General features: G+C 52.0%; 2 protein-coding genes and 1 long non-coding RNA gene across 7 annotated transcripts in view; 2 read left to right on the forward strand and 1 right to left on the reverse strand.

Annotated features, from left to right (window-relative positions):
- Positions 1 to 6,441, forward strand: part of RAB11FIP5 (RAB11 family interacting protein 5) — a 26,195-nt gene extending 19,754 nt beyond the window's left edge. For all 3 annotated transcript variants that reach the window (XM_072037921.1, XM_027455855.3, XM_038177827.2), the window contains exons 5-6: positions 2,584 to 2,767; positions 3,239 to 6,441. In XM_072037921.1, coding sequence (XP_071894022.1) covers positions 2,584 to 2,767; positions 3,239 to 3,451 — 397 coding nt within the window. In that variant the 3' untranslated portion in view covers positions 3,452 to 6,441. The remainder of the gene's footprint in view (positions 1 to 2,583; positions 2,768 to 3,238) is intronic.
- Positions 4,886 to 10,271, reverse strand: LOC140002524 (uncharacterized). Its single transcript, XR_011809300.1, has 2 exons — positions 9,322 to 10,271; positions 4,886 to 6,844 (listed from the first exon to the last, which is right to left on the reverse strand). It is a non-coding gene; the product is annotated as an uncharacterized lncRNA (long non-coding RNA).
- Positions 10,272 to 10,374: 103 nt separating this feature from the next.
- Positions 10,375 to 25,535, forward strand: part of SFXN5 (sideroflexin 5) — a 79,152-nt gene continuing 63,991 nt past the window's right edge. For 2 of the 3 annotated variants that reach the window (XR_011809301.1, XM_027455858.3), the window contains exons 1-2: positions 10,475 to 10,635; positions 17,193 to 17,261. Coding sequence is in view for 2 of the 3 variants with exons in the window: in XM_027455858.3 (XP_027311659.1) it covers positions 10,579 to 10,635; positions 17,193 to 17,261 (126 nt within the window). In the remaining variant the exon portion in view is untranslated. Of the gene's footprint in view, positions 10,636 to 17,192; positions 17,262 to 25,535 lie in introns of all 3 variants that reach the window. The other variant, XM_027455857.3, reaches the window with a different exon arrangement.

Raw genomic sequence — 25,535 nt, forward strand, 5'->3', positions numbered from 1 at the left:
GGAGGCGGAGATGGCGGGGATTTTTGGTGTTATGGTTCAAGGAGCTTGGAAGAGTCACCGGGGTCTCTGTGGGAGGCTCTGAGTGCGTTACGGGGCTGGGGAGATGAGCCTGGTTTTGGGGAGAGGCGAGCTCCCCGTGGTGGCACCTGCCTTTCCCAGAAGGGTCTATTAGCACGGTCGAGACGTGCAGAAGAAATGTATGGCACAAAGGAGGTGAAGGACAAAGGAAAGCTTCAAACCTGGAGCAGGCAGAAGGACCATGGCGAGTGACAGTCGTTGTCTTAAAAGGAGGCTTCAGGTTCGCCCACGTGCCAGTCTTGGCGATCTGAATGCAATTCCTGTTTTTTTTTCTATCCTTTTCCTTCTCTAACCCCTGTCTGCAGGGAGCTCTGGCCCTCGGGTGCGGCAGCAGCATACAGGAGGAGAGTCGGACCATTTTCCTTGGATTTGTCCTTTGTTGCCTTGTTGGCTGTGAGGAGCATTTTAATGGGCAGATAAAGGACTTAATTCCTAAGCTGCTGCAGGGAAATCCCCCCAGGCTTCGTTTGCGCTCAGCAGCGACCTTGGGAGCCGTACTGCGACCCGGCGAGGCTCGCAGGGAGAGGGGCTGGGGTCGTGCTGCCTTCATCTTGAGGGGTCTCACCTCAAAGGTGTTAATTTTTATCTTCTTTATGGTCACCTGGAGGCACAGCAGTGGATTCGCAGCTGGAAACAGGTCCCACATCTCAGCAGGCCCAGCGGGACGTCGGATGGGGCCGTGAAGTGACCCTCTGACTGCTGCTGGCAGTGCCCTGGTGCCCAGCCCCATGGATCGGGCTTCTCCTGCTGCCAGAAAGCAATAGCCAAGAACGGGATCATTTTATTTTTATTTTTAGTGTTTTTCAGCTCTGCAGAAGTTCCTGCGTTCCCACTGGCAACACGAGCGAGAGCTGCCCGAGACCAGCCCCTGCTAGCAAAGCCCATCCCGGTTACCCCGCTGCCACCCCAGGACTGGGGCTGGTTTTCTTTTTGCCGAGTGGCCTTTGAGTTTGGGGCAAAAGAAGACACATTTAGGGCTTAGAAATGGTTCCGGTGTCTGACTGCCAGCAGGCTTTTTCTTACAGGCATGCCTCCTGCTTCTGCAGCCCTGCTCTGTGGTTCAAGCAAGCAAAATCATTTCTTCTGGATTGTTTTTTTTTTTTTTTTTTTTTTAAAGGACTGTGTAGGAACGTCTTTCAGGATTTGTTCCTGGCCTCTGGTCCTCTCTGGTTCACCCTCACCCATCTCGTGTGGTAACAAAAGGACGCAGCCAGCTGCTGGGGTGCATCGTGCTGCTTGCAGATTTCCCCAGCCCTGATGCTTCAGTGGGCTCCCACCCAGATTTGTGGGATCCCTCTCTGGCTTTTTGAGCTGTGTGGGACCTGTCTGTGCAGCTGGACAGCTCTGACGAGGGGTTTTAATGGCTTGTTGGAGCCGGGTGGTGTTACTGCTGCTAGAAAATGGGTGACAGGAGGTATCACCGTGGTTGGAGAGCACGTTAGATGCAAAGAGAACTTCCTGGCAGCTCGATGAGGACGATGTGTGGCAAATCCTGACCTGTGACTGCCCACAAGGCCCAAGGACACCAGCCCTGGGGACTCGGGGCCGAAGCCTGATGTGATGCCACCTCCGTCCCGGCCTCAGCTGCCAGCTCTGCCCCACGGCGGGGCTGAAAGCTGCCTGCTCTGCTTTGGAAGCTGAAATCAAGCACAGCCGGGCACTCACAGCACAAGCTGGGCTGGAGAGGCGTCTGTCAGCCCGGCTGGCAGCTCGCACGATAACCGTGGGTGTTCTTCTGCCTCCCACACCTCGTCCCACCGACGCCTGAGGTCCCTGTTTGTGAAGACAGGCTGTGCTTCGCCTGCCTCGCTCAAGAGCTGAGGCCCTGTGAGCACAACACCCCCCTTCCCCTGCAGTATTGTTGGGATTTTAACCCCCCTTGTAGGGTTTCTTCTGCACCTGAGGAGTGCGGAGGCTTCCTGGAGGTCCTGGGTAGGATTTAAGATCTTTTTAAGATCTTTTTATCCGGAGTACGGTGCACGGGTCTGTCCGTTGCTTGCAGGAAGGTGCCGTCAGGTCACTTCTCTTTCCATCGTGCTGAAAAGCAACGCGCTGCGTTCCATCTTCCGGATGGAGAGTGAAGCAAAAATGAAAGAAAACGTAGTGAAGCCTGGCTGTTGGGCTGGGGCAGTGCAGGAATTGATGCATTGTGGTTCAGGACCATGTTTTTGTGGAACCTGGATTAAGTTTCCCTGGGCTGTGCCAGTATCTGGCTGCCTGGAGCTTCAGCCTGGGGCTCCTTGTCCATGCAGGTCCCACCTCGGGGTGGAAATGGTGCTGGGGAGCGCCGTGGGCTCTGCAGGGTGCTGGCTTCTCTCCCCTGGGAGCAGGTGAGCTTCGAGCAACGCACACGTAGGTGATTTAACTGCTTGGAGGTGACCAAATTTGCTCAGTGGGTCCCATCCCCCTTAAAACCCTTAGGGACAGCCAGCAGCGTTGCTCCCCAGCTTGCCAGGGTGCTAAATATGAAACAAAGGATGCTAAAAACCTCCTTTTTCCACTCAGCCCTCACCCGGTGAAGCCCATCAGCGCTGTGGTGCAGGAGGAGAAGAAGCAGCAGCAGCACAAGTCCAGCCTGACGCAGGCTCTGAGCAACGGCCTGGAGAAGCTGAAGACGGTCACCACGGGCAGCATCCAGCCCCTGGCCCCGTCGTCTCACCTGGAGAAAGCTGACCCCAAGAAGTTAAAGGTAGGAACAAACTGCTCAGCTGCTCCGCATGCCTTCTTTCAGCCCTTAATTCTCTTCTCGTGCTGTCAGCCAGGCCGGCTGCTGGGGGGTTGGGGAAGGAGGAAGCCCCCGAGCAGGGAATGCCAGGCTCATGGGGTCTGTTGTGCCCCTGCCCTTAGCTTTTTGTTGTTTTTTGAGGTTTGAAATTGTCTCAGGGGAAACCCTTTTAAATGATTCACTCGGTGGGAGCGCTCTGCGAGGCCGTATGGGCCTGGATGTCCCAGCAGTTGTTCCACCTCCTGTGTTTTTGGGCAGTCGGTGGCATGTTTTTAGCTGTTTTTAGACCACGAGACGTGGTAGCTCACCCGCTCAGATTTGGAAACGAGGCAAATACAGGAAAAACTGACCTCGTTGGGTGCTGCAGCACCTTGCAAACGCTGAAAGGAGTGGTGGTTTTGACTCTCTGAACCTTCCTCTTGGTTTCTGCCGCAGGATCCCGGCGTGCTGGACCAGTCGGCCAGGTATTACCACCTGACCCACGACGAACTCATCCAGCTCCTGCTGCAGAGGGAGAAAGAGCTGAGCAAGAAGGAGGAGCACATCCAGGAACTGGAGAACTACATTGACCAGCTGCTGGTGCGCATCATGGAGCAGTCTCCCACCCTCCTCCAGATCCCCCTGGGAGGGGAAACCAAGACCAAATAACCTCCTCGCGGAGCCCAGCAGCCCTTGCCTCAAGCACCTCCGCAATAACCGCGCTGCAAACATCCCTGCACTCCCCCTCTCCTCTTGCAAGAGGGCTTCTGCTCGCAGAGTGTAGCAGGAAAGGCGCTCTGCTTCACCCAGCTCCTGGGAGCTATAGGGTGGGAGGCTGTCCTCCACCCTATGGGGAGGAGCGGAGCCCTCCTGAGGTCCCTGCCCTCGTGGCACCTTCTCAGGCGCTCGTCCTGCCGATGCTTTAAGTGGTCCAGGGACACTGAGAGAGCTGGAAACCACCTCGCCCTTGTCGTGTCATGCTGCTGCTGCTCTCCCGCCTACGCTCGTCTGCGGTCCCTTCTCAGAACTGGTGTGCTCTGGCCGGTGGAGTGTTAAATCGGGGTGAAAAAACTGGGGGAGGGTCTAGGAGCGCGTCACCGTGCCCTGAGTGCGCTCAGCAGGGCAGCCAGGGCGAGGGGCTGCTGCTGGGTGCCTCTTCCCCTTCCTGCCCCGTGTTGTACCCAAAATGAAGGGTGTCTGAGCAGCCAGCTCCTCCGTGGCAGTACCTGGGGGTATTGGAGGTGGTAAAGCAGCAGTGCTGGAATCAGGGCTCGATCCCATGTCGCTGCCTGGTCGGGAGCTGCGCTGGCTCCTTCGCTTCATGCCACAGTCGTGGTGCAGCTCAGAATAGGTTTGGGAGAAGGGTCGTGCACCGTCAGTGCTGGGGAAGAGCTCCTCGCACACCGCCCGGCCCTCCACCTGTGTGCACAAACCACGGGTGAGATTTAGGATCAGTATTAACCCCCCCAAATCCTGCGTCTCCAGGAATTGCTTTCCACCGGCTGCCTCCCCTCCCGCCATCCACTTGGCGTTGTCGTTAACACACCAGGATAATCAACGCCCTACGGACCGGAGCTGGTGTGCAAAGGCTGCCCTGGTGTGCACAGGCTGCCCTGCCACCCCCGTGCATGACATTCCCGCAGCTCAGGCAGCCGCCCGACACACGCCAGCACATGCTGTGACAGCTAGCAGGCCGCTAATCGATGCAAAAATCACCTTCCAGCCAGTATTCGTCCCAAAGCAGCTAGAGTTATATCACATTTACCTGCCCAGGGGAGCTTGGACCCACCCGTAGACGTCCTAGGCCAGCTCTCTCGGGAGCTGGGTGCTTCTTGCTAGCTCGGAGTGGCCGTGGAGAGGCTCCCTGAACGCCTGGTGTAGTAGCTGTAGGTGGTGACGGTCTGAGGCTGGTGAGCAGCGCTCCTGGCAGCGCCTTTTGGTTTGGAGATGCTGGGGAAGGGCACCGAAAAGAGGTGCTGCTCCCCCTCTGCTTGTGTTTTGGAGGATCAGCGCGTGTGGGACTTGAGCTGTCTCCACGTGCAGGGTGTCTTTTCTCTTCCGTAGATCTTAAAAAGTTCCTGGATTTTTTTTTTTAACTTCATATTCTTTTTTTTTTTCCTTGTTTCCATGTATACCAGGACTGAAAAATGGTGCCTTTCGCAAAAGAACAATGGCAGTTTCCTACAAAAAAAAAGGATCTGAGATCCGATTTCCAGCTCAGCGCAACGTGGCTCGGCCACCTTTTTGCCTGCTAATTCGAATGAGGCGAGTTTATTCCTAAAAGCAGTCAGCAGAGCCCTCCCGTCCCCGGGGGCTGTTCGCTTTGGTCCAGGCAGGCTGTGCAGACACCTCTGTGACAGGGGAGCTGCAGACACCAAGGGATGATGCTGAGGGTAGGGCACGGCAGATATTACAAGACAAAATTCAGCCGCATGAAGACAGGACTGGGTCGTGCTCGCAGCCTGAGGCTGTTGGAAGTGGGAGGCATCAGCTTAAAGGGGATTTGGCAGCGCTGTCGGTGTTTGGTCATGTCTACCTCGCCCACCATCGTAATAAAAGGAGGATTTGTGAGCCTGGACCTGCCCCTGTCCCTAACAGGGTAGGTCCTCTGGGGTTTTGCACCTCTCTACCTGCATCTTTCTCTTCCTCCATGTGTCTAAGATGCAGGGAGTTGCATTTCTGGTGTAAGATGTGAGGGCTTGAGGGAAGGGGTTTCGCTCTCGTTATATGGAGAGCTAAAAAAGAAGCTTCTCTTTGCCTTTATAATCAAAATCTCCCATGGCCTGGGAGCAGGGTTCCCTTTCTGGGTGCCCGTGTCCTGTAGAAAAGCCTTCCCTTTCACCTGGAACCAGCAGGGAGGAGCTGCGGGCAGCTGGAGTGGCATCAGGAGAGCTGCGCAGGTCAGGGATGCTGAAAAGTTAAAGCTCACGGCAAAGGGATGTTATTAGGGGACAGAAAATTAATTAGGGCAGAAATCCTGCAGTGTCCACACTGGTGCTCCCCAGGGTAACACCCGGGGCTCTTGCTCTGTGCTGAAAGGAGCAGGAAAAAGGATTTTAGGGAGGTCGCCTGGGCCAGCCGCAGCCTTTCACTGGTTCGGTTCCAGACACAGCCATAGCAATAACTCTGTATTTTGCCTTTTGCATCCTGCTCTGTCCTTCTTTTTTTCCCCACACCCAAGCTGTTTCCACGGGTTTTCTGCAGGGTTTGCTCTCACCTGCTCTGTTCTGTCAGCCCCACAGCTGGGCGCCTTGCTTTTAAAGAAGCCGAGCGATCCGTTTTTGTGTTTGCTGCCCCTTCGGGCCCGGAGTTTGGGCCAGAAGAGCAGCCGAGGCGTGTCCTTCAACTGGAACAAACCCGAAGGGACGTGGGTACCGAGGTGTCACGTAGGCCCAGCCTCACGACTCGTCTGTGAAGAAACAGCCACGTGTCTTATGTTATAAACGTGGGGTGAAGAAACATCCCAAAACGGCCGAGAGAAGTGTCGGGGTTCGGGGAGTTGTTGATTTTTTCCCCCGTGCTTCGTGTACGTGGGAAGCGGGTTCTGTGTGTCTCATGTTTTAATAGTTGCCACCGATGTTTATAAAGAGCTTGTTATTTACGTTTTAAGCACTTTAAAGGAGAAAAAAAAATAATAAAAGTTGTTCAAGCTGTTCCTAGATACTTCTGATTTATTGACAACAGCGTCTGTGCTGATAGCACTTGGACAGTGAGTGACATTTCTCTGTTTATTTTCTGAAGGAGGAGGCTGGTGCCCAACTTCTCCGGCAGCTTTTCCACTCCCAGGAGCATCATTAGCAGTCCCACAGCACCCGCTGCCGCGCGTGGCTCTCCAAATGTTGGGTGTAAGCCCCTGGGACCTTTATTTTGTGTGCCCTGCTCACAGGAGCGCAGGGTTTTTACCTGAAGTGCTCGTTTCTCCCCTCTGTGCAGCAGACGGGGCTCAGCAGAGGGCCCAGACCTTTGCCTTCAGCTCCTCTGCCCTAATCCCAGGCACCTGTTGTACCTCTCAGCTGTTTTCCTTCTCCAATGCCTGCTTTTTTCCTTCATTCATGCTCTTTCCTTTAAAAAAAAAAAAAAGAAGAAAAAGCCTTTAAGCTTCACTAAATGACTTTGTGGTACGAGACAGAAGAGTTTCGTGAGCTCTAATCCCGGTTTGTTTTTCATCCAGCCGGACTGTGGGCCCAGCACCTGCCCGGGGGGCTGACGTTAGCCCCGAGAGCTGGGGGGAAATGTTCAGCACGCCGCCGAGCGGGATCAGGGCACTGACCCGTGACCCCTCTGAAAGCTGACCCTAAATAAAGGCAGCCCCAAATTCCGAGGCTGGTTGGGCTGGCTGCAAGGGGTGGAGCAGAGCAGCAGTAAGTAGAAGGCAGGATCTGTTGAGGAAGAAAAGAAAAAGGATTTGAAGACTTCAGTCCCGCTATAAACTGAGGGGATTGGAAGCTTCCACGCGCCGACTCGGGGCTAAGGCAAAACGGTTCCTGTCCCTGGGGGAAGAGCTGGCGGCATTTGTTGTTCGGAGCCTGAGTTTTGCAGCCCGCCGCAAGTTTTGTCTTCGAAATCTGGCTTTACAGATGGAAGCCGACAAGAAATGTTCCTGCGACTTTCTCCCGGAGCCAGCAGGCAGCCCGGCTCTGCACCCAGCTGTCACGGGCGGGGTGGCTGTCGGAGCCCCCCCCCCCTCCCCAAAATCTCTCTCTTTTTGCTTTCCAGCTCTGTTTGCTCCGTGGCTGGGGGCTTCGTCGCGTGTTCGTGTGTCCCCTAAAGCAGGAAGAAATGTCAATGTTGACTTAACAGCCGCTGAACTGGGGAAGCAAATCCTCCCCCCCCCCCCCTCTCCTTCCCCAAACCAGTGAAACGCAAGTTGTCAGTCTAAAGGGATCTGGTTAGATTGATATCAGCCAAAGAATTGATATTCTTTCTGGTATTTAACCAAAAAAGTGATAGTCTTATGTCACTCCAAATGTGGTTTGAGATAAACAGATTCTCTCCCCTCTGTTGTTATAAAACATTCAGTGTGTCAACATTAGGGATTGTATCAATTATCTGGCTCTGGCTGCGATGGGAGGGAGGGGGATTTCCCTGGTATAGAGGCTGAGAGATTTGGGTTGCCATCCATCTTCATTGCAGAGCCCCGGTGATTTTCCTTTCCTGCTCATTTTTACTTCTGGGAAGTACGGAATAAAACCTTTAGAAAAAGAAGAGTCATGTTATAAGATACCAGTCATAGCCAACAGGATTTTTTCTCTTTTTTCGCCCTTTAAGACAGTGTTAGGGCTCCAAGCAGCGTTAGACCCTGCCTAAAAGAAAACAAGCCCTAATTACACGCTGTTCTCTGGGATTAGGACTGATACCGCATCGCGAGGAGAGGGTAAGAAGGGCAGCAGGGTCCTGTGGGGTCAAAATGAGGTTTAAGCCACGCGAAACCCTGTCCTGGGTGCACAGCTGGGCCAGCAGGCAGTGAGTGCTCACTGCAGCGGAGTTTAATTAGGGGAAGCAAACCATTAACTCCGAGGACAAGGTACAAGGGCAGCACTGGGGACGCAGCCGTCAGCAGAATTTGTTGTGGGACCAGGTTTTTGCCCGTTCCTGGGGGTCATGTTTTTGTGTTTTCATACAGCTATGCAGAAAAAAGGCAAAAAGGGAGGCGGTGGGGGAGGCCGGCAGCCTGCAACTGCATCAGGCTTGTTGTGGGGGCAGAGCCCGGTGCCCAAATTGGTTGTGGAGTCTCCTTCCCTGGAGATATTTGAAAGCTTTTTGGACACAGGCCTGGGTACTGCTCTAGGGGACCATACCTGAACAATGATTTGGACCTGATGACCTCCAGAAGTCCCTTCCAACCTCAGCCGGTCTGGGGTTCTGTGAAGGAACAGGTTGGACAGTGTCTCTAATGGGAAAGGAACAAGAAATGAGAAAATGCCCTTCTCTGTTCCAGTTTGATCCTTTCTCGTGCTGGTACAGAGGGTAGGTGCCCTTTGAGGTGCTGTTTTGGGCTGTATATCCCAGTTTCTGCTCCCACTGTGGATTAAGGCTCAGGTAAAGCCAGGTTCATCCCTTCCCTTCCTACATAAACTCAGTGACGCCATGGGGCTCCCTCAAACAAACATGGCCAAGGGGCTGTGGGCACACAGAGAGGCCAGATAGAGTGGTGATGAGATATCACGGGGCCTCAGGGCTGGCAGGAGCTTCAGCAGAGCCCCTAACCCACCGTACGGCAAGCTGTGAGGGTTTATACGACTCGGTATTGCTGTGGGATATCACCCTTGTGACAGGCACGGCGCTGGGTTCCTGTTCTGCCTGGAGCTGCAAGAGAGATTGGAGATTCAGTGAAAGGGATCGGTGCCAAATTAGCCTAAAAAATGGAAAATGAAACTGGTTTTGGAGGTGAAAAGAGAGCATCGAACAGCAGCAGCCACAACCATGAAGCAGAGCAGCAGCATCCTCACAGCAAACCCTTCTGCTGCTTATAGCTAAATCAATAAATAAACTCAGGTATATTGTTTAATTTCTCTTTCGCTGCAAATCCTGTTTCTGACCTGCTCTGTAATCTGCGGCTGCACCGAGCCTTCCTCTTATACCCTGACCGCATTCCCTGCTTCATCTGCATCTTCGGGGTCGCCGCCGGCTCCCTGCTCTTCCTCGGAGAATTGCTTCTAATCCTCCAAACAATTTCAGCGGCATTTGAAGGGCCGGGCGTTTCTGATGCCACTAATCTAGAGAAAAGGATTCCGGAGACTGCTTCGTACGCACCCCTTCTGCTCCCAGCCCCACACGAACCTCGCCTTTATCTCCCCAAATCGTAATACTGATGAAGCCGATAAGTAAGCCTGCATCAGGGTAAACTTATTACTCGCAGGTTTCCCATTCTTTACTTTTAATCATATATTTTAGAGGTCAATAGCAAGTGTTAGGCTCCCATCAAAGCACGGATATTATTTTCAGAGGGATATGATGAAACCTGAGGGATTTTTTTCCAGAGGCTTTTGAGCTTGCACCTTGCTTTGTGCAATTATTTTCCCAATTTCAGAGTTAAGGCAGGTGCCTGCTATCCACGTCACGTTCCTGGGCATCCTCTATCATACTGTGGCTGCTGTGCATTTGGGTGTAAATAACACTTTGGGGGGTGTTCCTTCAAAATTGGGCTGAAATGTGAGGTGTGAGTGCTTTTGGGGAAGGAAAAACGTAATTCTGCCAGGCGGGCGTGGGGCGTTGCCTCAGGCTGGTTGCTAAATCCAACAGTTCTCCCTCAAAAAAAGGAGAACAGGGGAAAAAGACTGAAATATCCTTATCCTGTGCGTGGCCCTTGGCGCACTGCTCCCCCCAACCAGTTCTGACTGGGCAAACTGGGACCTCTCCAGTATGACAGGTGCGGGGCGGATATCTGAGGGGTTTGTTCCACAGCTGCTCCACCACAACCCCTCAGCTGCTCCCTCAGCACCTCACACTGCCCAAAAACCCACGTTTTTTTAAATGTTTTTAATGGTTTTAATGGCACTTTGCGAGCGCCACAGCTGAGGGGAGCCCGCTCCGATCGCCCCCCCCCCCAATCCTCTCAGGGCTCCCCTCAGCTTCCCGCCCAAACCCCGCCGCGGACTACAACTCCCATGCTGCCCCGCGCCGCCGCGAAGGCCGGCGGTAGTGGAGGGGAGGGGAGGGGGGAACGGAACTACATTTCCCATCGTGCCTCGCGGGGGCTGCGGTGGGCCGCAGCCAATCAGAGCGGCGCCGCCGCAAGGGGCGGGCCCGGCGGCGGGGGAGGCTGTTTAAAGTGGCGCCCGCAGAGCGCGAAGGGGATGGCGGAGCCGGCGGACTACCCCCCCTTCCAGCTGGGGAAGCCCCGCTTCGAGCAGGTACCGGTACCGGGCGGCGGCGGCAGCGGGGCGGGCGCGGCGGCGGCGAGAGCGGTCCCTCACGGTGCCCCCCCCACCCCCCTTCTGGGGGGCAGAGCCCCCTCCTCGCCCCTTTTGGCCTCAAGCTGCGCGCTGATTGGTCAGCGCCCCGCCTCCCATTGGCTGGTGCCGCTGTCACTCAGAGCCTCAGCGCCCCGCCCCTTGGCAGGCGGTGATTGGCTCGTCCCGCCGTGCCCCTGTGGCGCGGGGGGGTGGGCGCGCGCTTGGGGGCCCCGAGGTCGCGGGTTCGAAACCCTGGTGGGGACGGAGGGGGGGAATAGGGGCGGGGGTCCCCTGGTGTCACCCCTTTTGGTGTCACCCTCCTGTCCCCACAGCGTGGTCCCATGTCCCCAAACGCGGTGCTGCGAGGCTGGGCCCGGCCCTGGTAGGGCTGGCTGAGAGCCCAAGGTTGTGTGGAGGTGATGGGCAAAACGGTGCCCGGACCCCCCCCACCCGCCGGTGTGAGGAGATTAATCTGTTAAAATAATAAAAAACATGAAGTGTGAGGGAAATGTGGAGGATTTTTAGTCATTTATGGATGAATTCTGTGAGGAAAGGGGTTTCCGTGAGGGGTGGTCAGGCCTGTGTGGGGTTTTGGGGGGTCTGCGCCAGTGGGATCCTGTGGGGCTTGGGGGTGTTTCAGCCATCCCAAATCCTGTGGGATAAAAGGCTTTAAAACCCCCCTGTGCCCGTAAAGGTGGCGATGAGGAAAGCTGGGGCGGGTTTTGGGGCTGTTTGGCTCCCACACGTCCCAAAGTTGCCGCTCCTGAGGTACCCTCAGCGCCCCCGCCATGGTGCAGCTCACGCCTGGGTTTTGTGGGGCTGTGTTGGGGTCTGCTGAGGCTTCTGAAAGGTTTCCAAACCCACACAACCCATTGCATGTGCTCCTAATTCCTCCCTGGAGTGGGGCGAGGCTGCCACGAGAAGGAAGGAGGCATTGCGGTTCCCGAACTGTTCGCTAATACATTTCCCCCGTGCTTTTGGGGAGCTCTCCAAGGGGACTTCCACCCCACCATCCACCCCAAATCTTCACAGGACCGCACTTTGCCAACCCTCTGACTTGCTAATTGAAGATCCCAAAGCTCGGCTTGACCAAAGCCGCCCGTTTGGGTGGTGAAATAGAAGTCCTGTTGCTGTTTTCATGTGTGGGGCTCCGTCTGCATGCCCATCCCGGCCACCTTGCTTTTGGGATCTCCCTTGGGTGCGGGACAGGAGGTGGTGCAGGGACCCCATGGGAACCACGAACACCCTGCACAAACCCAAGGGATGCTCAGGCTGGGGAGACGGAGCTTTGTAATAAGGAGAAGAGGAGGAGGAGGAGGAGGAGGAGACACTACTCCCTTCTAGACACCACAGATGATTCGAGGCACACTTGGCAGCGCGTCAGGCACCGAGCCGGTGCATTCTGTTCATTAAGGAGCGACTGTCACTTGTAGCAACATTTAGAAAACGTTTCGAGGGCTATGGCAGGATGCTAATGATCGCCTTCGAGCGGAGCTGGCCTCTGTCCCCAACCGCCACGCCTGGGGGGGACGTGGCCACAACGCATCCAGGCGGCCCGGTTTGGGGTCTGGCAGCTCTGTGGGGTCACGGAGCAGGAGAAAGAGGTCAAATCTGCCCCCGTTTGGGTCCCTGAGTGCAGCATCCCGACCCATCCTTGGGGTGAGCTGGTGTTTATTTCCCCACAGGGAACCTCAGTCTCCAGGGCTGCGGGCTGGTGCTGGGGAAGAATGCCCCTGTGAGACGCAGGGGAGCTGTGCGAGGCAGCTTTGTCCTCACGAGTGTAAAAAACAAACATAAAAAAAGCAAGGAATTTGCCTCAGAGAGCAAATTCGGTGTTCTGAGGTTGTGGTTGTGTGGAGAGGAGGCGATTTCCTTCCCTCGCTGCGATCCAGAGCCCTGGTTCGGGGCTGGAGGAGCATTTAGGGCAGCTGATGGCAGGCACACATCCCCAGCGTCGCCCTGGCACTTGTTTCCCCTTCTCCCACCTCTTGCTTTGCAGCTCGCTTGTTTTTCCTGCTCTTCAGGCAAGTCGCATCTGTCGAGTCACATTTTTGGTTGCTTTGCTGGGAGCAGCTTTTGCCTCCCAAGGCAAGCAGGTTATTTTTAGGTGAAAGAAGAAACGAGGACATTAGGCTTGAGAACGTGTGAGAAGGGCTTAGTTTTCTGACAAGTCGTTTTAATTTGTTAATCGTACTCTTTTTTTTTTCTTTTTCTTAAAGAAGGGATTTGCTAAGTGCTCCCTCTCTTTGAGCCAAAACATCAAACGCAAGCTCCCAAAGCTCCAGGGTCTCTGCCTGCAGCCCAGGGCTCCTGCTTCTGCCCAGCAAATTAAATGCATCCTCCAGCAAAAGAGCTGAGGAAACCTTTCCAGCAGAGCTCTGCGTAAGGTTTGGGCTCAGTGGTTCACCAAACAGCGGCGTTAACTGCTGCAGGAAGGTAGTGCAAGCTAAACTTTGGGGTTTTTATTGGGGTCAGCCCCCTAAAAAGCATCACGAGGCTGTCCTGGCTGGTGCGGGGAGGGCTACGAAGTGTGCAGAGGGAGATGAGCTGATTTCCAGGCTGAGGTGAGCATCCTCAACAAGTCACCCGCGTTTCATCCTCGTTGCAAAGCGTTCCTGAGATCCTTTAGGGGAAGGAGAGGGAAATGAAGAGGAGTAAACTGGTGGCACTGCGATGTCAGCGGCGCTGCGCTGATCTCGGAAACATCTCGTTAAGGGTGTCAGTGCTGAAGATCATCCCCTCCTACTCTCCCTGTTCAGGCAGCGGGAGGAACCAGGGCTGTGCTATAACACCGTGAAGTTACACAGAAATTCCCGCTCCGGCTTCCCAGTTTGAAGTTATTTTCCACCGAAGATGAACGAGACCACCACGACAGAGAAGGGATTTTCCTACAAGGCTACAGGAGGATGTTTCAGGCTGGTTTGCAGCTGCTGTAGAGGAGCAGAGGAAGCGCAGCCACCTTTGGGTTTGGTGTTTGGCTGCTGACCTTGTAGGATCTGCCAAAAAAAGCCTTCCACTGGCTCTTCTACACCTCTGTCAGTCAGGGATGGAGTTTCAAGAGGGAGTTGGCTTCTCTGTGCCCTGTGCTGCAAGGTGTAAACCCTGCTGGGTGCCTGGCACCCCAAACCTCGTTGGGAACCCCTGTACCTCGTGGGTTGGGTTGGGTTGGGCAGCTGAAGGCTTTTCCCAGCATTTGGGAATCGTGTAGGGCTAAAACAGCCCAGGAGCACACTGCTGGCCACGAGACAAGTCCACGAGCTGCAGTGCCAGCCGTGAGAAGGTGAAAATGAAGATTCACCTCTTTGCCTTGGGGCTGAGGACATCTAAACCCTTGCCTGCTGCTGCAGGTGAAGATGCAGGGACAGATTCTGGGCCCTTAAATACCCTGAAGTCAGCGTTAGGGTGTTGTAGGGCTCCATAGCTTAAGCCTGGATCTGTAATTGGGGTGGATCATAAACGTGTGTGCAATCTCAAAGCCAAACCTTGCCTGCATGCAGCTGCTCGGTGGCTTGTATTTTATAACATATATTTTCTTTGCTTTAGCTTAAATCTCCTCCTAATTAATTTAAAGCTGACCTAAGCCTCATTTTTAGCTAGAAAAATAAAAAACCTGAGTCTGCGTGCCTTTTGCTCTGGCTTAATTAAATCTCTTTTACGATCACTCTGTAATTAAGTGAGTAAAGGTGTGCACGTCCCCTCTCCTTCCAGCACGGGGTTTTGAGGAATGCCCCGTTCTTTAAAGGCAGGTGAATAATGAGTGCTTCCTAGTGGTCACTGACCCTTTTCTCCAAATTTCTAGAGCCTGCAGGGAGTGTTTTAATTCTTCTAGCCTTCGTCCTGGACTCAGCTGGATCCTGCAGCACAGCGACTGAACGGAGCCGGGGCTGTAATGCGCTGCCGTGCCGTGGCAGGGAATTAATATTCCTAGAACTTCATTTTGCGTGCAGGCTGGTGAGAAGCGCTACCAAAATAGCCCTGATTAATCACAGGAAATTTGCGTTACGCAGTTTTTTTCCTCCCGGTGACAGTTTACTCCAGCAGATGTTGCAGGAATAAAGCGGCAAGCGAGGCGCCGGGGGTAACCGGGAGCTGAAGGTCAAGTTTCTGCGAGCTCCATCCCTGGAAATAATCCTGTTGAGAAGCAAACATCCCGAATTGTTGAAATCTGGGGCTGCTTGGCTGAAGTGCGAAGCGTGGAGGGAATGGAAATCCCCTGCTGTGCCTTGTGGGATGATGGAAAAAGGGTCAGGTAGGGGAGGGGAAAGGAAGCAGTCCCTGGATGATTCAAAGCCGAAGAAGGCACAGCGGAGCAGGGAGCGACACGCATCCTAACACCTTAAAGAGCTTAAAAAGCAAGCAAGTGCTCGTTAGCAGCAGCAGAACTTCAAGAAGTTGCAGAAGACAAGTGTGACAGCCGGGAACTGCAATCCTCTGCTTCTCCTGACATCAGGTTCTCATTTTTCCCAAGGCTGGGGCTTTTGGTGAGGCATCCCTGCTGCAGAAACCCCAGGAGGCGTGGCAGTGTCTGCTCTTATCTAGCTTTACACTAAATGTTGAACAGATTTTAAAAATAATAACTAGAAAAGAAAAAGAAAAATATTTCTGCGATACATCTCTGAATTTATTTCTTCCAAGTGTTTTAAACCAGCTTGCTTTCTTTGTAGGGGCATCTCCTTTCCCCTGAAGGAGTTTTGTCATGGTCTTCTTAACTCCTCCTGGCTTTTATTCACCATAAAACTCGATGCTGCCATCGCGGGAAGGCAGGGAGCAAGCAGGCAGCGTCAAACATCAGCGTGTCCCCGCAGGTTAAGGTGTTTTTTTTTGGCTTTTTTCCTCCCCAAGTGAAGTGTTGGGATTGTGACAGAGCCCTCCTCGTGCGCGCATGTGAGGGGGAGAAGCAGCAAAGTGCTTTTTACACCAATTAAATCCTTTTTTAAATTTTTTTGATTAACAGAGCTGCTCTTTAAAATCTTGGCCCGGACGTGGGAGTAGCTGAGGAGCTCTCAGCAGCTCCGTGTGATGGTGCTGGGGTCTTTATTCTCCAGTTTTCTTGTTCAGGACCTGGCTGTGCCATCCGTGGCCCCGCTCAGGTGGCCCTTCCCTTGCCCCTGGACTTGTCTGACACAGAGCAGCCTGCTCCAGGCACCACCTGGAGACGGCTCCCTCATTTTGGGGTGAGACCTGAGGCTTTTGGGGCTCCCCCGTGAGACCACAGAGCGCAGGACGAGCAGCAGGATTGAGGAGAGGACCCGTGGCAGCACGAAGGGAGCACGGGGCAGCGGTGATTACAGGGCACTGGCACCCGCAGAGGTTTTTGTGCTGAAAAATCCCAGCAAGGTAGCGAAATGCCAAGCTCAAAAAGCTGGAAAGTACCAGAATTAGTGTTAATTAAATCAACGCTAATTAAAAACCACCAGGCTTTTTTTTTTTTTCCTTTTTCCTGAAGTTCTGTGAAGCTGTTTGTGCTCAGTCGCAGGTTTTTTTTTTCTTTTTTCTTTTTTTTTTAGTGCAGGACACGAGAAGTGCCACCGGGAGCTGCGTTTGGGGAGGGATTTCTGCCCGAACCAGGCAGCGGTGTCGGCGGTGTGCCTCTGTGCGTGATGGTTTCGGTGGAGCAACACCAGCAGGCTTCACAAAACACTGCCAGGCTGTGACTAAATGCCATCCCCACGCCGTGGCCACGTTGCAGCCCTTTATTTCCAGCAGCTCCTGCACTGCACAGGCAAAGGGATTTATCTCCTTGTGACCGTCGTGCAGAGGCATCCCGAAGCCCAAGCTCAGCACCACCGGTCTCTCACCCTCCCCTTGTCTCTGTAGTTCCAGATTCAAGAGCTGTTTTGCTTCAGAGAACGTTTCCCATTCATTTTTTACCCTTTATCAGCTTTATTCCACTTGGTCATCAGTTCTTCTTCTCCCTAGGCTGTGAGGATGTTGGGAGCAGGGAGCATTGCCCGACACGAGCGTGGTGAGGTTGAAGATAGTTTTTTTTTTCTCTCATTCTATAAAAACCCTACCAATTATTTTGTTCAGTGTGGTGTCTGCAACGTCTGAGCGTTCTGCAGGTTGGGAACGTGTTTAATTGGATTCTCTCCAAGCACGCAAATAGGAAGGAGCCCAAACCTTCAAGCTTTGGTTGTTTTGAAAATCGTGAAGGCTCACAGTTTGTCTTTTACTCTGCGCTCCTGCAGGCTGGCACCGTGAAACCCAGCCCTAATTTAGCACCTGGACAGTCCTGTAATGAACTCAAGGCATGGAAGTGGCTTTGTGCTCAGTCCCCTCGCTCGCCTGGCTCGTGAGGAGTGGGGTGAGGAGGAGACCCCAGGGGCTGGGGCTTCCTTCAGCAGCATCGAGGTGGAGCCTTGCCCCTTCCAGCCCTCCTGTCGTTATAGCAAACAGCTTTTCTGCCGTTGCTTTTCAGCTTCACCGTAGTTGTGCGGAGGAAATAAGTTATTTTTTGCGCAGCAGATGAAAGGCAGTTTGTCACTGAACACATTTTGTTTGTTCTTCTCTTCCAGACTTCGTTTTATGGCAGATTCAGGCACTTCTTGGACATCATCGATCCGCGCACTCTCTTTGTCACTGAGGTAAGGTGTCTGCCCCTGGCTTTCCAAAAAACACTCTTTATTAGGCAGGTTTGGATTAAAACCAATTTCTCCTGTGAGCTGGTGGCTGATTGATTGCCTGGCCAAGCCCTAACAGGGCTGAGCAGCAGCTTGCCCCTGGTGAATCCACACCGCTCCGTCTGCCCCTCTCCCTCTGTGTCTGCCGAGCCCCTCAGCTGATCTGACCCAGTGCCAGATGCAGGAAAAATTCCTGCAAATTTGAATGGAAAAAAAAATACAGGTGAGTAGAGGAGAGAGCAAACCCTAACGCTTCGTGGAGGACGTGAGCTGGGTGGACACAAGCCGCAGATTTTCAGTGGCTGCTCAAGAAGACTTTTTCTGAGCAAGGTGTAGTAATTTTTCCTTATTTATTGTCCTGTTTTTAACAAGCTTTAGAGTTCCTGGCCTGTTTCTTTTTCTTTTAGTGTGCCCAGCATTATTGCATTTCTCCATTTTCATAAAATCGTGAGCTAATTGGGAGAAATCCCCTAGAAGACCTATGGCTGGTGGTTTTATATCCTGCCTGACAGCCAGATTTTTTTTCCTTTTTTTTTTTTTTCTCTCTCTCTTTTTGTTTTGCCTAGTTCTCAGAACACTGGGAGCAGATCTGTCCACTACAGCCAGTGATGGACTGAGTCCAGTTCCTTACACACTAGAGAGGGGAGGAAGAGATCTGCTGTAACTTTAAACAATTCTTATTTTTCCCCAAATCAGCTAGCTTTTTTTTTTTTTTTTTTTTTTTTTTCCAAAAGCACAAGGCTAAAATGTGTTGTGCAGTTCTGAGTATCTTTTGGAGAGCTACAGACAGTAAAACAGCTGTTTTTACACCACCAGACTGACGATTATACTTCCATTTGTAAAAGCACAGGTTCAGATCAAATAGGAGATCAGTTTTCAAAAGCCACCATCCTTGACACAGAGCTCAGCGTGGGGAGGTGGCCTCTTTGAAAAGAACATCATGACTCAAGAAAGATGCTGCTAGCCCTCGCGTGTCATGAAATGAATGAATAAAAATCCCAACCTGAGGATCCAGGGCGCTTTGCAGGTGCTAGAGCTTTTATTTAGGGAGGATGTGAGCACACAGGTCAGAATCCAAACCAATTAACTGCACGGTGAAGGCTTGGTGCTGCTGTTATCTTAGCAGAAATTTTGTGTTAAGAGCAGAGCAGTGTGTGGTGGAGGTGTGAGAAGCGTGGGAATCCTGCACTGCGCACTTGTGGTGAGGCAGAGGCTGTTGGGTGTAACTTGTGAGCCTCCTCTCTCCCTTCTCATGCTTTGGATGCTGAAATGCAGAAGCTGATGCAAAAAGCCTGCACCAGGAGGTCTCACGGAGGAGAGGTTCTTCTGGTGGGATAAAAGATCCAGGTGGTTCTGCTCACCTTTTTCCTGGCCATCTTTTTGGTGTGTTTTATTATACAACGGGTTATTTTCTTGTTCTCTTTTTGGAGGAAAGTTCTGTTGGATAAATTCTGTTGGATAAAGTTCTGCTTGGATAAATTTCTCTTAGTTTAGGAATGTTTTATGTGTAATAAAACCTCATTCTCAATCTCCCCATCCTCAATAATTCTCAATAATCCTCAAATCTCCATTTAAATCTATAGCATGCGTTTATTATTATTATTGTTGTTGTTATTATAATTATTATTATTAAGGTGGGTAACCCACTACACCCAAACCAAGAACAAACTCTTGGTTTTTACCATGCCATGGATACAGACAAAATACAGAATTCTCAAAACTAGCTCTTGTATGTCTCCAAAATGGGGAGATACATTTGAACTTGGTCGAGTTAGTGCTTCTGCTTCTTGCATTTACACTATAGGTTGAAGAAAATCTCACCTGTTCCCATTTGGGATGGATTTTACGCTGTGGTTGTGGCAGGATGATGAAAAAGCTCAAGTAGTCTGAGCACTGGAACTCAGGCTGGTCTCACTGTGTACCCCAAACCTGTGACTCTGTCGGTGTTTCACTGTCAGTTCTGCTCCCAGAATGAAAACAGCTCAGTTAGGATCCCGGCAGGCTACTGTTTTCTCATGGTTTCACAAGAAATCATGAATTCCTTACTTTCAAAGGGCTGAATCTCATCTGCATTCGAGGGCAATTACCTCACTCCTGCTGCTTGTTCAATGTAGAGGATGTCTTAAATTTGGGTAAGCCATCTGCGAGTTGGATAACTGCTCTGGTCTTAAAGGAGATGATCCCTCCTTTAGCTCAGCTGAGTGGTTTTCAACCTTCCCTATGTTCCCTTGTCAAACTGTTGGAAGTTTCTTAAAGGATTGGTAAGGTTGCAGGTGGAGGGCCATCGGGTGGCATAATTTAATTTCTCCAGAGGCTCTGTTGACACAATTCTTCTGAAGAAGGTGAGACGTAAGAAAAAAAAAAGAGGAAAATCCTGGAAACTCAAGCAATTCTGGACCCCAAACAGAACCCCAACAAACACGAGAGGTTTGGTTTCCTTCTCTGGGGTGTAAACCTCACGGCTTTGACATCCGTGGTCTTCAGGAATGGCTTGGTGGCTGCCCAAGGAAGGGAATACCCTTGTCCCTTTCCCCTGGGGGTCTGAATCAATAACAGAAATGCTTCAGGAGACCTTCTGCAGTGCATTTTGTGAGCCCTTCCTCCCTGGGGAAGCATCTTGGCCAAGCAGATGCCAACACCTGGGGGCTCGGGGGGCACCTCCCCGAACAGAAAGCTGCGTGGCCGGGCTCTGCGGATCTGATCTGGTGCTTCGAAGCGTGGAGCTGAGAGCTGTTTGGTTTCACTCGAGAACCGAAGTGGCAAATTAAAAATCTAAAAGGGGTTTGATGAACCAGCAGCCGCTGACGGAGAGCTCCTTCCTTCCCCTGACAGATGGTTGCATCGCTCAGGCCCGGGCTTCTCGGGGAACAAATCAATTGCTGTTTGTCTTGGAGGAGCTCGCTGGCAAATGGGGGAAAAAAAAAAAAGTAGCTAAATGAGTCTCTAATGAGAAGGGAGGTTAATCCCGTGGAAAAGGCTGGGAAATGGAATAATATATATATATTTTTTTCCTGTGTCCTTTTTTTAATTGCATCATCGCATCCTACTGGTGGCTGTGCTCTGGGGAAGGAGACAGCGATTCCGCGGAGTGGGAGCAACCCAGCACGGCGATATCAAGTCTAATTAGTCTCAATGACAGTCCTCTCTTACTCATTTATTCCTTTTTAATAAAGCAAATTCTGAACTCGGTTAAGAACTTCCTCGCCTTTTAGAGGTTCTTGAGCATTCATCCTCAAGGGATGCGTGCCAGATATTGGAGTATTGAGGTTTGAACTCTCAAAAACCACCTGCTTGTGCGGGGCAGGGGCAGCTGAACACCGGTTTCTTTGGGTTTATATTTAGGGCTTTCTGGTAGAACAATATCTGCAACTCACCTACCAATTCCACTTGGCTTTCTGACCGCATAGGATGTTGCAACGAGGCACCGAGCTTGTGTCAGCACGGCCTGTGCTCCCCAAAGAGGAGTTTTTGCGCGCTAATCCGTCTCGTGGCTGGCTTTCTAACCATTTCTACATCATTTATTTTGCAGCTGCAAATTTGCAGGCATTTCCTACCAGCAGAAAACGTGTCCCTGCAGAGGTCACGCCCCACCAGACCAGGAGAAGCCCCTGGGTGGGTGCGATGCCTGCTTCCCGAACGTGTGAGGCTCAACCGATTGGAGAAATGCTTTTAATTGCTCCGTAATTAGGGTCCATCAAGAAGCAGTAGGGCCCCGGCAGGTATTTTTTACAAGGCTAACTTCTCCCATCTGACATCAGCCCGGACAGACTGTTAACGCTCTGCGGGAAGCTCCTGGTGGGGAAAGCTGGGGATCTGATAACGATTCAGGGCAAAAGGGAAAGGAGGATGAATCCGAGCTGCGTCTTATCTGCTTTTCCTTGATCTCATTGTTCAGAGCATACATCTACAGAGCGCCGAGCATCTTGCATTCCCATATTTGGGTTTAAAATGGAAGCAGGATTAGATGTATGTTATTTATACGAACGATACCTTCTTACTCAGCAGATTGACTGTCTGTGTTTATTCAGTGTCACATCTGCTGGCTCTACTTGAACAAAAAAGTTTCTGGCTCCTGTTGTCTGTCACTGTAGATCCAATACAATAGGGCCAGCTGGAGTCAAGTCTGCCGCATGTATCATCCCCAGAGCAGTGAGACGGAGCCGGGAGCCGATGGCAGAGCACAGCTGGATTCCCAAATCCCGCCTTGAGTTTGTGGTGCCGGTGGCCAGGAGCCTCTTCCTTTGCATCGAGTGCCAGGAAAGTCGTGGCTGGTGGGATCCTGAGCTCGCAGGTAGGCAGTGGGCAGCGTGGGGCTGGCACCAGCACCAGCACTGGTCCAGCAGAGCGAGGCTCAAGGTGTCCCAGCGAGCCCTGTCCCATCACTGGGCTGCGTCTTAAAAGGCTGGAGTGCGAAGCCCGACACTTTCTCTCCCTCTGTTGATTCTGTAACAGCAATGTTGTAGTGCTTCTGGCATAATGACTGTTATTCTGGTCTCTCTGTGCACATATGGGGTTCTGGAGGCAGCTCTGAGCCATGTGTAGGCATCAGCTGAGCTCCAAGAGGAGAGGAGGCGCCGAGCTGGGAGACGGAATCGGCGTGCCCTCGCGCACAGGGGGCAAGGTGGAAAAAAACAGGAGGAGAGCTCTCGTGCTGGAAGGAGGTGTCTGATACGAATATATAAATTTATACACGTGTGCAGTCTTCTGTAGGACTCAATGTGGTTGTCCTCTACCTCACCAGAGCGCTGAAGCCATGAGGGATTTGGGGATGCCACCGACGGATCAGCTCAGCGTGGTGGAGGCTAAGGTCCCGCTGGCATCTTTGGGTTTGTTCTTTCTCCTCCTTTCTTTGGAGCACCAAACCGAGCCCCTAATAACGTGATCCTTCAGCAACTCTTTCTACAAAGACCGATTCTTCTCCTGATGGAGTTCTGCAAGCGTGTTTTGGGCAGTGAGCTGCCCCGAGTCCAGGCAGGTTATGTTTGTTCTTTGCTCTGAAACCTCGGGGTTACAGCTGAGCTAGTTTAGCCAGCCTGAGCCAAGGACTGGTTTTTGGCAGCCAACTTCAATCAGTGGGAGCCCAGTGCACACTTATTAGGGACCTGAGCTTTAGCTCATAGTTTTTTGGGGGCTGTGTTCCTATTAGACTGAGCCCTTCTGCCACGAGGTGCTGTGCTGAGCTCGGTGGATCCCTGGCACCACTTCTGGGCTGGGGTTTGTGAGAACGCTCCCCGGGTGCAGATGGTCCGTCTCGCACCCTATTGTGCGAGCTGAGACCCCGTAATCCACCACTAGAAGTGCTCTAGGTTTTTACCAGGAGAGGGGTATGAAGGAAATGATACACCCGATTAAAAAAAAAACAACTGTGGTTGCACTTTTTTTTTTTTTTTTGAAGCGATGCTGTAAAAATCCCAGTAACACTTCTTCCTACAGATATCAGTAGAAGAAGCGAGCAACAATAAATATTGAAATGGTGGCGTGACCTTGTAGGCAGACCTCGTTTTCCCCTCGTTAAAAGGGAGAAGCAGTGTCATCCTAGACACTACCAGCTCTCTTAATAATGATTTCTCGTGCTAAAAGCCAGGGAGCGGAGCTGCCTGGCATCTTGAGCTGCTGCACGCAGAAAAGTTCCCGGGTTTTTGTTGCCGTTGGGTTTTGTCGCTGCTGTTTTTTTTGGAGGTTTTAGTTAAAAGAGCATGGTTGGCTTTTCTAGAGGGGGAACGAGGCAACCGTGCCTTTTCCCTAACAAAACTTGGAGGCTGAGTTGTCTGCTGAAAGCATCTGAAGACCTCCGAGCTGCGTGAAAGGCAGCTCCTTAACGGGGTCCTTGCGTTTAACGTTTTTCCTCGCTTTCTGCCCCAATTTTTTGTAAGCCTCGGGAGCCGTCAGCAGTGTTGGCCTGGGACTTCTCTCTGAGAAAGTTCCCCTCTTCCCCCCACGGAGCTGAAAGGGGAAATTCACGAAGAGTGCGATTTTTTAAAAAAAGCGAAATCGGGCTTTTTTGTTTGCTGTTTGTTACCACACCAAACAAGATGGGATCTGGCCAGGGTTGTTATAGTAACTACTAAGATTTCCTCAAGAGAAGGAGGAAAAAAAAAATAATTAAAAAAAATAGAACACAGACCCATTCATCTCTTGCTTCCAGTTTTTCATTCAGAGTTACACGCTGTTCTGTGTGGATAATTTGCAAGGCACACAGTGGAGGTAATTTCAGCGGCAGAAAACCGCCCGGATAATGAGCCCAAATGGCTCTCCAGAATGTTGTGCTGGCATCGCTGGTTGATTTCCCAGCTTCGGAGGCGAGGAGGGTTGTCTTCCCCAGCTCTGCAGGCGGTAGGCAGTCAGATGGCTCTGGCTTTTCACCTCTGGATTATCGGGAATACCTGAAATCCTACAGGCAATTATGTTTTATTGGTGTTCGGGTGTGGTGCTGGCTTTTTCTGCATGAGCTAATATGGGATAACAACCATGGGGCTGATAAGACAAGGAGCTACCAAGGACCAGAAGAGGCTAACGTCCTGTTGTGGCCTTGGATAGCTGTTGCTCATACTACAAACAGCCTAAAAATCCTATTTATTTTTCATGGTACTCCTTTGCTTTGCAGTTTCGTGGTGACCATCCCATGCTTTTACCTCTAGAGGGTCATTTCCAGCTCCCAAGGACCTGGCAGGAATTGGGGCCAGCCCAGAAGTGCTCAACCACGTGGTTGTGCCATTGGATCTCATCCCAGGTGTCCATTTCTCAAGGCCAGCTCTTCTTCTTGTACAAGATCCCCATCCTTCTACAAGAATAACGCATCCTGGGGAAAAGCCATCCTAATTCATAACCCTTCCTTTCTGCCCAGAGTCAAGCACTTGACCTGGAGCCCCTCGGGATGGTCGATGAGGGTGCTACATATCGAGGATGATGCCAGGACCGGAGTGGATCCATGTCCTGCTTGCTGAGAGCAGCCCAGGCTGCTCCTGATGCCCTGGGCACATGGCGTGGTGGAGTGTGAGGACAACCAGCAGCCTGGTGGGGCATCTCAGGCACAAAGCGTGGGACAGGCTCAGTCAGAGGGAGCCTGAAAACACAGAAATTGGGCAGAAAACGGGAAAACTGGCACTTGTTGTGTGTGTAGTGACACCGGAGAGCCTCGGGTGGTAGCACTGATTTCGGTGTCAGCACTCAAACCTACGAGCCTCATCTCCAAGGCCAAGAACAGGTAGGAATGAACTCTGTAGGAGCATGAAGTGCAAGGGCTGGACACGTGTGATGCTGAGGATGCGAGCTCAGCCTGTGTGAGAACAACCACAGGTCCAGGGGCAACGCTCTCACCTTGGGACGTGAAGGAATCGCTGCTTTTCCATCATGTGCCGGGAGTTTTAAAGACAGCAGTCGCTCATGAGTCGCCGTTTTCAGGCTGGCATCACTGCTGGTGCTTCCAAAGGAACCACAAAGGAGTCTTTGAAGTTCGGATGAAAGGCAGAGCAGGAGTCTCCTGCAGCACGGTGGCACGTACGGAGCCGGAGGATGCTCGCCTTGCGCCGTGGCACCGCTGTGCCGAAACCAAGGGGGCTTCGGGGGAGCTGCAGTCCGGCTGCACGCTGCTAAATATGCCAGGGGACACTTCCTAAATACAAAACGAGGATTGGAGAAGGTGCCAAAACAACAGGCAGCGCAGAAACATCAAACCGGAGGCGGTGTTATTCATCTGGGTGACAGATAACCTGCAGGAGTCCTTTGAAAACGCTCGGCTGAGTGATTTGTTTGGCTTCAGATATCTGGGAGGCACTGCTCGGCGATCTGGTGCCTTCTGCAGGCTTGGATGAGCAGATTTAACCCCACCGAAGCAGCTCTTTGTGCCCTGCCTTGCTCCTCCGTAGCTTGGAGTAAAGAAGCTCTACTTGTCTGCCCCATGGCTTTTCACTTCGAGAGCTCTATGTATGTAAAGGATTGAAAAAAAAACAAAATAGATGCTTAGACATGGTTTGATATGAATTTGTACAAACTTATTTAGTGTATACATACATAATAAGTATGTAAACTTTGCTTCAACAGGAGAAAACTTTTTATATAGGTATGAGTAACTGTCCTGGGAGTACGTCTGCCAGGCTGGTAGCAAGGCTGAGTGCTCCTGTGACCACTTGAGCATATGAAATGCGTTTATCCTTCTATTTTATCACAACGTGAAGAAGATCCTGACTTGCACATGCATTTATTTGCTAGGGTATTTCGCAGGCATGCTCACCGATGGCC

This window comes from Anas platyrhynchos, chromosome 4, assembly GCF_047663525.1.
Source record: "Anas platyrhynchos isolate ZD024472 breed Pekin duck chromosome 4, IASCAAS_PekinDuck_T2T, whole genome shotgun sequence".
NCBI lineage: Eukaryota > Metazoa > Chordata > Aves > Anseriformes > Anatidae > Anas > Anas platyrhynchos.